This window comes from Phalangium opilio, unplaced genomic scaffold, assembly GCF_054372755.1.
Source record: "Phalangium opilio isolate 3A_F unplaced genomic scaffold, DU_Popi_V2 ptg000082l_1, whole genome shotgun sequence".
NCBI lineage: Eukaryota > Metazoa > Arthropoda > Arachnida > Opiliones > Phalangiidae > Phalangium > Phalangium opilio.
In genome coordinates this window covers 13417598-13430151 of record NW_028324189.1, presented here as the reverse complement: position 1 = coordinate 13430151, position 12554 = coordinate 13417598, and the positions used below count along the sequence as shown (strand labels likewise).

Here is a 12554-nt window from a genome sequence, read left to right as displayed (position 1 = left end):
CCCGTTAACTTCCAAAATTTTAAAAGCCCGACCCGGCCCGGCCCGTTAATTTTCAAAATTTTAAAAGCTCGACCCGGCCCGGCCCGATACAATTTTCAAAAGTGGAAAGCCCGGCTCGGCCCGACCCGATCGGGCCGGGCCTCGGGCCGGACCGGACTTGAGCCCGGCCCGTGCAGGACTCTGGCTTGGAGTGCTAAAATCTCATTGGCTAAACGCTATTTAAACCAGCCAGTCATCTGGCAGGTCTGGAAAAGCACGACAGTGAAGTTTAGAGATAGGGGTTAAGGGTTTTGTCCATATAAAATTTTGTTTTAATTATAAAATGAAAACTATCGCTAATAATTTAATTTCAGTAGTACCACTATCTTTATGAAAGTACTATTGAGGCTAAGAGACAAAAAATGTTTATGGGTGAACCATTCCTTTAAGTTTTGACAAGTAACTAGATATGTGAGTCGGTAATTTACCAAATACCGCGTAAATTACCGTTTTATATCTTACCGTAATTAAACATTTTTACTACACGTGAAAAGTTCATTTTACACTTAAATGATCAATTATTTCTGTGTAAATTTACTTCCAAAATGACTCACCAGGCGCTACTCGCTAGCCAGTACTTACAAAGTTGCGCTAGAAATTATATAGTCTTTTGATAAAGCTTTAGTTAGAGCAAGCTTTATCTCCAGTCCAAACGTAGGTCCGGAGATAATCCCAGTCTCTGAATTGCAACCAGCATCTCATTGGTTCTTGAAAACTCACGTCAGCGCGACGAAGCGAGTGACGAAAATTACAATCATATTTTCCGACTGAGGAGAGTGTAGCGAAGTAGCCCGGTCTCCTTTAACGTCCCCCCTTGTATTTTGAAAGGGGGACTGGGACTATGGCGCGCGAATACAAAGGCATCTTATACCTTCTCTCTGAGATACTGATATAACTTCTTGGTTAGAGATCAGATTAGAAAGGCCAAGGCCTTTGATAGCAAAAGCCGCAAATACGTGTAAAGCAGTCAGATAGTGCTCACAATTAAATGTTGTTTAAAGTAATGAATTGTAAGCGCGGGAAAATATAAATTACCAAAAATGACTGACTTTTTTTTTCCAAAATTTCAACCAGTAATTTACCGGTAAAATACCGGTTTTTGAAAATTATGGTAACTTCACATCTTTATAAGTAAGAATTTGGTTGATGAAAATGACTTTTCACTCGGGAACACACGTGTGATGATGCATTTCATTAACTGGCATACTTATTGTTGTCACGACATCTATCTATATCTATGTAATCAAAGTCCTGACTGACTGACTGATAATCAACGCCCAACCCAAACCGCTTGCTCTAGAAGGCTGAAAATTTGCAGGAACGTTACTCATACGAAGTAGGCGCGTACAAAGAAAGGTTTTTCCAATCCGCCGCCATCTTAAAAAATGGCGCCCATAAATGTAAAAGAATCTTCTCTTCGCAACAAAGTCCGCGCGTTTCAACCGATTTCGCAAATATTTAGTACACTGGTTTCCTTTAACCTATAGACGGACTTTATGGTCTTTCGGGTAGAGTCCGACGCCGCCAAAAAGTTGTCGGCGGCGGCGTTTGCACAGTTTAGGCATATTGGCGACGGCGCGCCGCTGGCGCGCCGTTTTATAAACCGGCGGCGGCGTTGCATACAATTTTATTGGCGGCGGCGGCGTTAGAGGCGTGTAAGTTCACAACGAGTGATTAATGTCGTATGTACTTCTCAGTTGTGTAGTGGTGGTGCTCAGTTGTGAAGTGGTGGTGTTCACAAGATTAGTCCATGTTCGAAAATACTGGTTGAAATCTCTTGAAATTTTAATGTGATTTGCAAAATAATGTTTGGTATTTTTGTGCGAAGTTTAAAATGTTTCTCTTTCCTGGCTTTTTGTAAGAACATTAAAACGAAAATTAAACATAATTTAGTGGCTTAGTCTTTTTGTTTCCTTCAGTTTCACTGGTTCGAATCTCTTGAAATTTTAGTGAGAGGCATATTGAAAGGTTTTAAATTATCGTGCAAAATTTAAAAGTTTTGAAACGAATAGTTCTTTTATTAAAATTTTTCTAAGCGACTAAATAGGTTGTAGGATTATGCACAATCAAAATTTTAATGAATTTTTTGGAAGTGAATTGTTCGTTTGAAAACTTTGAAACTTTGCATCATAATTTAAAACCCTACATTATGCCTCTCACTAAAATTTCAAGAGATTCGATCAAGTGAAACGGAAGAAACTTTTAAACCGTTCGAAGACCAAGCCCTTTAATTAGAGCTAATTTTCGTTTTAATAATTATAAAAAATTATATAAAAGGAAATGTTTTGAAAATTTCCAAAAAATAGCAAACGTTGTTTTGCACATCTCTTTAAAATTTCAAGAGACTTGAACCAGTAGTTTCAACATTCTGGCTAAATGACTGTGTTCCTCCCATAGTCGGCCTTTGGCTCCTTCGATTTTTCGAGCGAAAAAGCCCAAAATTACCAACACGCGCTTTTACATAGGAAAAACATTGGCGTGTGAAGCCAACGATTGATCGAGTGGGCTGTGGTTGTAGCAAGGAAGGCAAAAATGAGAACCAGTCAAAGCTAGGTCTTTAGATCCCAAGAGTACAAATTTATAATGACTAGAATTTTTAAACTGGTCCCTCCTCAATTTTCTTAAAAGTTCTCAATTAATAAACTGATCCCAAGGACCTGTAACCCCCGGATTTAGAATAAAAAAACTGGTCCGAGTAATTAATAAACTGGTTTTGGACCTGTGCTATTACCAAGAAAGGTTGGCACGCCGGCGTACGCCGGTGACATTTCGGCGTCGCGGCGGGGCGGCGCGCTGTTTAAAAGTACGTACGGCGGCGGCGGGGTTAAAAACTAGAAATGTGGCGGCGCGCCGGCGTACTATCGGCGGCGTCGGACTCTACTTTCGGGTTCGATTTGTTGCCATCTTTTTAAATGGCGGCCAGAAATTTGAAAACCCTTCTTTATGGAATAATGTCCGCGTGAAAAGTAATAAAGAATGCATCCCGACGGGCTGACGGGCAACGCCGAGTGCCTTGGCTCCTAGGGTGCTACAAAAATATTAGTCATCAGTAAAATCTACCCATTCTCTATATTATTTTGGATGGAAGTTCTTATTACACGCGAGTGATGCCGCGGGTAACAGCTAGTTTAAAATAAAGTCAAAATTCGCCAGACTATAAAAAGTTTTACGTAATTATTCTCTTTGTAGGAGTTTGAGGAGACAACGGGTCCAAAATTACAAAAGATTCTGCTTTTAAAATCGTGGATCTCCCAAAATTACGTCACTGACTGGTGGTATGTATAGAGTAATTAACTAAGTGTTTTTACCCTGTACATAATAGAGCTATTTTAGTTGTGACGTCAGTGCCTAGGTAAAACGTCACAGGCTTAGGTTTAGCAGTGGGCGGCCATGTTTGGTACCACTTGGTTCTATGGGCAAATAGCATGGTTGACGTCACACTAAAGCTACTGAGATAGCTCTATTTACACGCAAGGAGGAGTCATAACATTTGCACGCGGAGACCAGGCAATTTAGAGCGTAAAATAGCAGACGATTTTACACTCTAAGTCGCTTTATCTCCTTGTGTTAATGGTAGGAATCCTCCATGCCTGTAAACTATGTATACTTTTGCTTGACGCGTCACCCCTTTCAACAATAGAGCTATCTCGGAAACCTTAGTGTGACGTCATCTATGCTATTTGCCCATAGAGTGCTGTCAGTTGTGACGTCAGATCCAAGGTTAAACGTCACGAGTCTGCCTTTAGCAATGAGCGGCCATGACAGTTACCGTTTTTTCTTTATGGGAAAACAGCATGGGTGACGTCACACCGGCGCTTCTGACAGCACTCTATATAACCAAAGCGGTACCAAACATGGCCGCCCACTGCCAAGGCTTAGCCTGTGACGTTTTACCTAGGCACTGACGTCACAACTGAGATAGATCAGATCTATACCCTATATTTCTACAGTGGAACCCATTGTAGTCCAAAATGCTATAGGGAAAGAAATAATCCACCTTATTCCCTTTCGCCGGAAGTTAGGCTTAGCTCGGGATTCATGGGGGTGAGTAACGGGAAGAAATTGGTCTGTCGTCTGCTACAGTACATATTTTTGGCGGCTTTTGTAGCAGACGACAGACTTATTTCTTCCCGTTACTCACCCCCATGAATCCCGAGCTAAGCCTAACTTCCGGCGGAAGGGAATAAGGTGGATTGAAATAGTTTATTGTTTAAAATTGATCGCTAAAATTCTTAAAACTTATCAAGATCTAGAATTCCTTTAAAATCCTGTAATTCAACTCCTATAGTTCAATAATAAATTTAATAAAAAAGGCATACAGTGGTTACGGAGCCTCCGAGATGATCTAGGCCCGTGCCAATCGCGAAGCGAGAATATTTTTTTTTAACTAATTTAGTTCGCCGTGTTTTCTCACTTGGGGGCGCTTTTAGTATCGTAAAATAAAAATAAGTTCAGCCTCGTGACCCCGTCGACTGCTACAATATTAGGACAAGGCGTAGACGTAGAGCGGTGAAGCCGAGGTCGCGGATAATAAGAAAATGTTTTAGAAAATTTCTGAAGACCTTTTTTAAACAATCATGCCAAAGAAGTAGAGGATAAACAAATGAAACATTACGGAGTAAAAAAAAAATTTCTCTTATGGTGTAATAAAACTGTGAATTAGCAATTCCAAGAAGTTTTGTTTTACTAAAATAAAAACAACGATGTTAAAATCTCATAGTTAATTTTGTTGTCCACACAATTTAACCAAAAGATTCGATAAAAAGTAAATAGCCCCTGATTTTTTTCCCTGATTCCGTCGGATTTTGCTATTTTTCCCATGATTTAGACGGATTTTGTGATATTTCCCGTGATTTCCTCGGATTTTGAGATTTTCCCCGTGATTTCCTCGGATTTTTGAGATTTTCCCCGTGATTTCCTCGGATTTTGAGATTTTCCCCGTGATTTCCTCGGATTTTGAGATTTTCTCCGTGATTTCCTCGGATTTTGAGATTTTCCCCGTGATTTCCTCGGATTTTGAGATTTTCCCCGTGATTTCCTCGGATTTTGAGATTTTCCCCGTGATTTCCTCGGATTTTGAGATTTTCCCCGTGATTTCCTCGGATTTTGAGATTTTCCCCGTGATTTCCTCGGATTTTGAGATTTTCCCCGTGATTTCCTCGGATTTTGAGATTTTCCCCGTAACTTCCTCGGATTTTGAGATTTTCCCCGTGATTTCCTCGGATTTTGAGATTTTCCCCGTGATTTCCTCGGATTTTGAGATTTTCCCCGTAACTTCCTCGGATTTTGAGATTTTCCCCGTGATTTCCTCGGATTTTGAGATTTTCCCCGTGATTTCCTCGGATTTTGAGATTTTCCCCGTGATTTCCTCGGATTTTGAGATTTTCCCCGTGATTTCCTCGGATTTTGAGATTTTCCCCGTGATTTCCTCGGATTTTTGAGATTTTCCCCGTGATTTCCTCGGATTTTGAGATTTTCCCCGTGATTTCCTCGGATTTTTGAGATTTTCCCCGTGATTTCCTCGGATTTTGAGATTTTCCCCGTGATTTCCTCGGATTTTGAGATTTTCCCCGTGATTTCCTCGGATTTTGAGATTTTCCCCGTGATTTCCTCGGATTTTGAGATTTTCCCCGTAACTTCCTCGGATTTTGAGATTTTCCCCGTAACTTCCTCGGATTTTGAGATTTTCCCCGTGATTTCCTCGGATTTTTGAGATTTTCCCCGTGATTTCCTCGGATTTTTGAGATTTTCCCCGTGATTTCCTCGGATTTTTGAGATTTTCCCCGTGATTTCCTCGGATTTTTGAGATTTTCCCCGTGATTTCCTCGGATTTTTGAGATTTTCCCCGTGATTTCCTCGGATTTTGAGATTGCTTTCGATTTTGGATTTCGTGAATTTTGTAATGGATTTCGCGATTTCTTCACTGATTTTGTGATTTCTTCACTGATTTTGTGATTTCGCTTCTGATTTCGTGATTTCTTTCTTGATTTTGTGATTTTTTTACTGATTTTATGATTTCGTTGCTGATTTCGGATTTTTTTATTTGATTCCGAAATCAGCATTGATTTCGGATTTCTTAAGTTGGATTTCACGGGTAGCGTACGGGATTTCATGAACCCTCGATATTTCCCCACATAAAAATCGACACGCACGGGCCTAGATCATCTCGGAGGCTCTGGTGTTAACCCTGTATAATACTACTTACTGAATTCACTAATATGTTTGTATTTGTCAGGGAGAAATACGTTTACTTACGAAGTAGACTGCCTTTAGCTATAAATAGCAATTATTATTGCTTGGACCAGAGTTATTGGAATCCAACGAATAGCCCCGTTTGCAGGTACGATTTTGCACCTCCGCAATTAAGTTTTATAAATTTATTTATATTAACTATAATGTCTATTAACAGGGCAGCTACTGTTGTTCATAATTGCTTATTGTTTAAGCGGTTAGTAGATAGAGAAGAACTACCTCCATTAATGCTGCGTAATACAGTTCCTGTTTGTATGGCCCAGTATGAAAGAATGTTTTCAACTGCCAGGTAAGACGTCTTCCTTCTCTTTACAATTTCACGATATCATATTTTACCGCGAAAGTGGTATTATGTTACACTTTCGAGTCTCTACTTTCAAAATATCAAGTTTTTAATATAATTGAAGCATATTAAGTTTCTATTTTTAAAATCCATTGAAAAATCGCGAATTTAACTCAGTTTCGATATATTAATAATTTTGTCTTGTCGAGCTTGTTTTTGCCCGTTTGATGGCATCACTATGACGTCAGGGGGAAAAAGCGCGGGAATCCTATAGGCGTCTCGAGCTTCTGGGTCTGATAGCGTAGAGAGTGGCGCCATCTGACGTGAAAAATATATCTGTGACGTCAGCCTATGGGAAACGTTTTAGCCTTTCATGAAAAGTGCTATGACGTCCGGGGGAAAAAGCGTGGGAATCCTATGGGCGTCTCGAGCTTCTGGGTCTGATAGCGGAGAGAGTGGCGCCATCTGACGTGAAAAATATATCTGTGACGTCAGCCTACGGGAAACGTTTTAGCCTTTCATGAAAAGTGCTATGACGTCCGGGGGAAAAAGCGTGGGAATCCTATGGGCATCTCGAGCTTCTGGGTCTGATAGCGGAGAGAGTGGCTCCACCTGACGTGAAAAATATATCTGTGACGTCAGCCTACGGGAAACGTTTTAGCCTTTCTTAAAAAGTGGATTTCAAATAATTTCATATGAAGCATTTTCAAATGTATATTGCTGCCAAATAACCAGAAATCGGAGAATTAAAAGCTTGATATTTTTGAATTCACAGAAATTAATTCTATCTAGAGGTTTTTCAAACGAAGCTTCTCAATTCCCTTTTCTTGAAATATTTCTAGAGTGCCTGGAGAAGATATGGATGAGCTTCGTCATTTTGAAACGAAAGATTCTAAGCATGTTGTAGTTTTTTCAAAAGGACTTTTTTACAAGTTAGACGTTTATGACGAACAGAATAGGCTTTTGTGCCCTTACACGCTTCAAAAGAAGTTCCAGTGGATCATAGATGACTCCATCAAACATCAATGTGAGTTTCGAACTGGTCATATTTTTATTATTGTTGTACACACTCGCCCCAATGCACACGAAAGCACGAACATTGCTTGCACCATAAGTTTATAAGACATGTTCCATAAGTATGACACTACGTACACTTCGTAATGCTAGAGACTTACAGCTCAAGCTCGTTCGAGAATGACGGAAGCGAGAATTGAAGTACTGCACTCGGTGGTTAATTTTGCAGTCCATCTTTCTATTTAGTTTGTACTAAGCCTTTGACAGCGCCTCTTCATAGGCAAAGCTTAGATTATTATTATTATGTACACTTCTTAATGCTAGAGACTTACAGCTCGAGCTCTTTCGAGAATTGAAGTACTACACTCGGTGGTTAATTTTGCAGTCCATCTTTCTATTTAGTTTGTACTAAGCCTTTGACAGCGCCTCTTCAGGCGTCGCTTTACAAGTTTACCTCGAATCTATGACCTACGTCACTCCGTGATAAGCTCTAATTTTTAACCAGTGACAAACTTATGGAATGAACATATCTTATGAACTTATGCTTTGCGCTGTAATGTATTCCTCCTTTAAAGTTAATTAATGTATATTATTTTTCATAGCGGAGGTAAGCGAAGAGGCAAAGAGTATCGCTTCCTTGACTGGTTTGGGGCGAACAGAATGGGCCAAGATCAGGAGAAAGTTCCTCCGATCAGGGGTTAATAAAGAAAGCCTGGATACCGTCGAGTCCTCCATATTTTTTGTCAGTAATTGTTTTACGTTTTCATAACCTGTAAGTAAGGGTGGGCGAATACTCGTCTAAAACGAATAATTCGATCGAATATGGAGACGAATAACCGTGTCTCGGTATTCGTTTGAACCCATTTTTACTATTCGAACGAATATCGAATACCGACTTTACTATTCGATAAATATTCGACAACCAATTTCCTTCGCAAAGGGCCAAGGCTTAACTCAACTATTTTAAGTACCAAGATGTGTACAAAATGTGAAATATTAACCTCTAAAAGTATACTTTCACTAAAAGCATAGCCATTTTCATTTCCGAGTAAATATTTTGTAAAAACAATGGGTACTAAGTTACTAACAACCTCCTTTTGTACTGATATTCGCCCCAATAGTAGGCCTTGATATTCGACAAGTATTCGCGAATAATAGGCCTAATATTCGACGAGTATTTGATAAGACTATATTTTCGTTAAGCCTAATTATTCGATATTCTATTAAACAAGACGACCCAAGGGCTCGTAATAGTAGCCACATCGTACGAGTGAATATCCCCTCTATACCTACCCTAATGAGTGGATAACTCCTCTATACCTTACCCTAATGAGTGAATAACGCTATCTTTGACAATGCTTAAATGATTTACCGTGCATAAAATCAGAGTGAATAGCCCCTCGATGCCCTACCCTAAACAGTGATACAAACTTCTGCCCGATCGGTAAAAATTTATTTAATATGCTTTTGCCTCTCCAACCGCGAAGTTATATCTCCTGGCCTCGGATAATTTCATGACTCCTAGTTGAAGAGATAGAGAGAGAGAGAAGGGGACCGTGCCTGTGACAAACCTCTCTCTTCGAGACCGTTTCTTAACAAGCGATTTTGGGCTAGACTGTATAGTACTGGGCTGGCAAGTGAAAGGTCCGCGGTTCGATTCTCCGTGGAGGAAGAAAATTTAAAAAAATATAATCTCTTCCCTGATTTAAGTTTAAAACTCCACCTGTGAACTGCAACGTTAACTAAAAAGAAAAATATTTTCTCTCGACGTTCAAAAATGAGGAACGAAAAATTTGATACTGCCAAAGGCAGGACTGTGACACTACTACAACAGGGCAGGTCAAACTAAGAGCCTCATCGTAGATGTACATCATACGATGTGGCTAAAAATCATTATTCGTCTCGGTATTCGATAAGAAAATTTTTGGGTATTCGATATTCGTCTCGTTAGTAAAAAAGTGGTATTCGCTCATGCTTACCGTTAAGCCTACTTTTGACAAGGAAGAATGCTGATCAATCCAAATTCAGTTTGCATTTTCAGACGAAAATAGAGAGACCCTAACGGAAAGGGGCAGGTTCATGTTAGGAGGAGATAGCCGCAGTATATGGTTTGATAAGTCTATCAACTTTGTCTTGTTTTCCAATGCGAGTATCGGATTGAATTGCGAGCACAGTCACGCCGATGCTCCCGTTATGGCTCATATGTGGGAATATGCTCTGACGAAAGAGTAAGGAAACTGCATTTAATTTTCCTGACTTCCTTGATCACATTCTCTGTATATCTTCGTTAATTTTCACTTTGCGTAGGGTTATGGAGAAGCAGTATGACGAAAATGGACTTTGTATGCCCAGTCCTAAATCACATCGCTTCAAAGATCTGAAAGATCCTCAAAGGCTTATCTGGGACGTTAATGAAGAGTTACAGGAGAAAATACAATCCGCAATACAGTTTAATATCAAAGTAAGTCATTTTCAATCAAACTTGATATCCTTTTTGGAACAATAATAATTATTTTGGACAATTCTTTGGGAACTTCAGTATTGAGTCGAGTACTCGGCTCGATACTCTGAACTTAACGAGTGCTCGGCTCAATACTCTGAACTTAACGAGTACTCGGCTCGATACTCTGAACTTAACGAGTACCCGGCTCGATACTCGGAACTTAACGAGTACCCGGCTCGATACTCGGAACTTAACGAGTACCCGGCTCGATACTCGGAACTTAACGAGTACCCGGCTCGATACTCGGAACTTAACGAGTACCCGGCTCGATACTCGGAACTTAACGAGTACCCGGCTCGATACTCGGAACTTAACGAGTACCCGGCTCGATACTCGGAACTTAACGAGTACCCGGCTCGATACTCGGAACTTAACGAGTACTCGGCTCGATACTCGGAACTTAACGAGTACCCGGCTCGATACTCGGAACTTAACGAGTACCCGGCTCGATACTCGGAACTTAACGAGTACCCGGCTCGATACTCGGAACTTAACGAGTACCCGGCTCGATACTCGGAACTTAACGAGTACCCGGCTCGATACTCGGAACTTAACGAGTACCCGGCTCGATACTCGGAACTTAACGAGTACCCGGCTCGATACTCGGAACTTAACGAGTACCCGGCTCGATACTCGGAACTTAACGAGTACCCGGCTCGATGCTCGGAACTAAACGAGTACTCGGCTCGATGCTCGGAACTTGAGTACTCTGTTCGATGCTCGGAACTTGAGTACTCTGTTCGATGCTCGGAACTAAACGAGTACTCTGTTCGATGCTCGGAACTTGAGTACTCTGTTCGATACCCGGAACTTAACGAGTACCCGGCTCGATGCTCGGAACTTAACGAGTACCCGGCTCGATGCTCGGAACTTAACGAGTACTCGGCTCGATGCTCGGAAGGAACTTAACGAGTACTCGCACGTCTCTGAATTTTAGCCTTTAAATTAAAATGGTGTTTTTTTGTCACCAAGCAATCTATGGCATTCTTTTTTAATAGAATCAAGACGATTTAGATCTGTTAGTTTACGATCACGATGCGTGGGGAAAAGGTGTCATTAAACAATGCAGGGTAAGTGAAACCTTGATCTAAGTAACTATAACTACGTTAGAAGAGACAGTTTTTTACAGACGTATTTGGTGGTTGCAGATCTCGCCAGATGCCTTTATACAAATGGCCCTTCAACTAACGTATTATCGGTTGAGTCAGGGCAAATTTGCGTTAACTTACGAAGCGAGTATGACTAGAATGTATCTATGTGGAAGAACCGAAACTGTTCGATCTTGCACCAAAGAAGTCGCCGACTTCGTCAAGTAAGATACTAATAAAGGAACTTAAATCACTGTGGCTCGTTTGTACGAAAACCACAACCTATTAGTACAGAGCCATGTGTCGGAAAACTGTTTGCTTCAGCGATTCTGTGAGGGGGCGAGATAACAATAAGCCAAAAATCTTAGGTGTCATTAAAGGGAATGCGAATTTACAATTTCATATCATATTTTAGCATGAAAGTGGTATTATGTTACACTTTCAAGTCAATACTTTCAAAATATCAAGCTTTTAATATAATTGAACCAAAGTTTCTATTTTTAAAATCCATTGAAAAATCACGAAAACTCTGCAGTTTCGATATATCAATAATTTTCTCTTGTCGAGCTTGTTTGTTGGTCCGTTTGATGACATCACTATGACTTGAGGGGAAAAAAGCGCGGGAATCCTATACGCGTCTCGAGCTTCTCGCCAGTCTAAACTCTGGGGCTGATAGCGTAGAGAATGGCGCCATCTGACGTGAAAAATATATCCGTGACGTCAGCCTACGGGAAACGTTTTAGCCTTTCATAAAACGAGGATTTCAAATAATTTCATATGAAGCATTTTCAAATGAATATTGCCAAATAAGCAGAAATCGGAGAATTAAAAGCACGATATTTTTGAATTCGCAGAAATTAATTCCATCTTTTGTTATATAAATCAGAGGTTTTTCAAACGAAACTTCTCATTTCTTTAAAGCAATTCTCGGCTGTGGTTTAGTTCATACAAACGCCACTATATGCTCCCATAATCGAGGGGTGGTGTTGACTGACCCTCTAAGCTTAGCAAAAGCTAGTTTTAGCTCCGCCCTCGATATTAACGAGTTCTGATTGGTTCCTGCCTTTGGCAAGTTAAAATATGTGTGTAGAAGATCAGCCAGAATGTTAGGGGTGCCACAGGAGCCGACAGTTGCTTTAAGGATGTAATCAGTCATACGAAGGACCAGTTTATTACTGGTAGAGCTAGGGTCGCTAATCACATGGAGGAGTTTTAAAAACAATTATTTACAAGACTACTTCAGGGTTCATACAAACCTGGAAACCGGAGAAAATCAGGGATATAAATAGTTGACAAAGACCTCAGTGTACATTCCCTCCAACTGATTAACATTACGCTATTCTTTGGAGGCTATAACTCTGGTTATATTAGTGAT

At 40.4% G+C, this 12554-nt stretch overlaps 2 protein-coding genes across 2 annotated transcripts in view; one reads left to right on the top strand and one right to left on the bottom strand.

Annotated features, from left to right (window-relative positions):
- Nucleotides 1-12554, bottom strand: part of LOC149651853 (glutamate receptor ionotropic, kainate glr-3-like) — a 105929-nt gene that overhangs the window by 56966 nt on the left and 36409 nt on the right. The gene's annotated exons all lie outside the window — the stretch shown is intronic.
- LOC149651857 (carnitine O-palmitoyltransferase 1, liver isoform-like) overlaps nt 1-12554 on the top strand; it is a 63779-nt gene that overhangs the window by 39896 nt on the left and 11329 nt on the right. Inside the window, exons 7-15 of the mRNA XM_089848955.1 lie at nt 3229-3314; nt 6275-6379; nt 6449-6580; nt 7417-7601; nt 8191-8330; nt 9617-9816; nt 9896-10049; nt 11090-11161; nt 11240-11403. Of these exons, the coding sequence (XP_089705081.1) occupies nt 3229-3314; nt 6275-6379; nt 6449-6580; nt 7417-7601; nt 8191-8330; nt 9617-9816; nt 9896-10049; nt 11090-11161; nt 11240-11403 (1238 nt within the window). The remainder of the gene's footprint in view (nt 1-3228; nt 3315-6274; nt 6380-6448; nt 6581-7416; nt 7602-8190; nt 8331-9616; nt 9817-9895; nt 10050-11089; nt 11162-11239; nt 11404-12554) is intronic.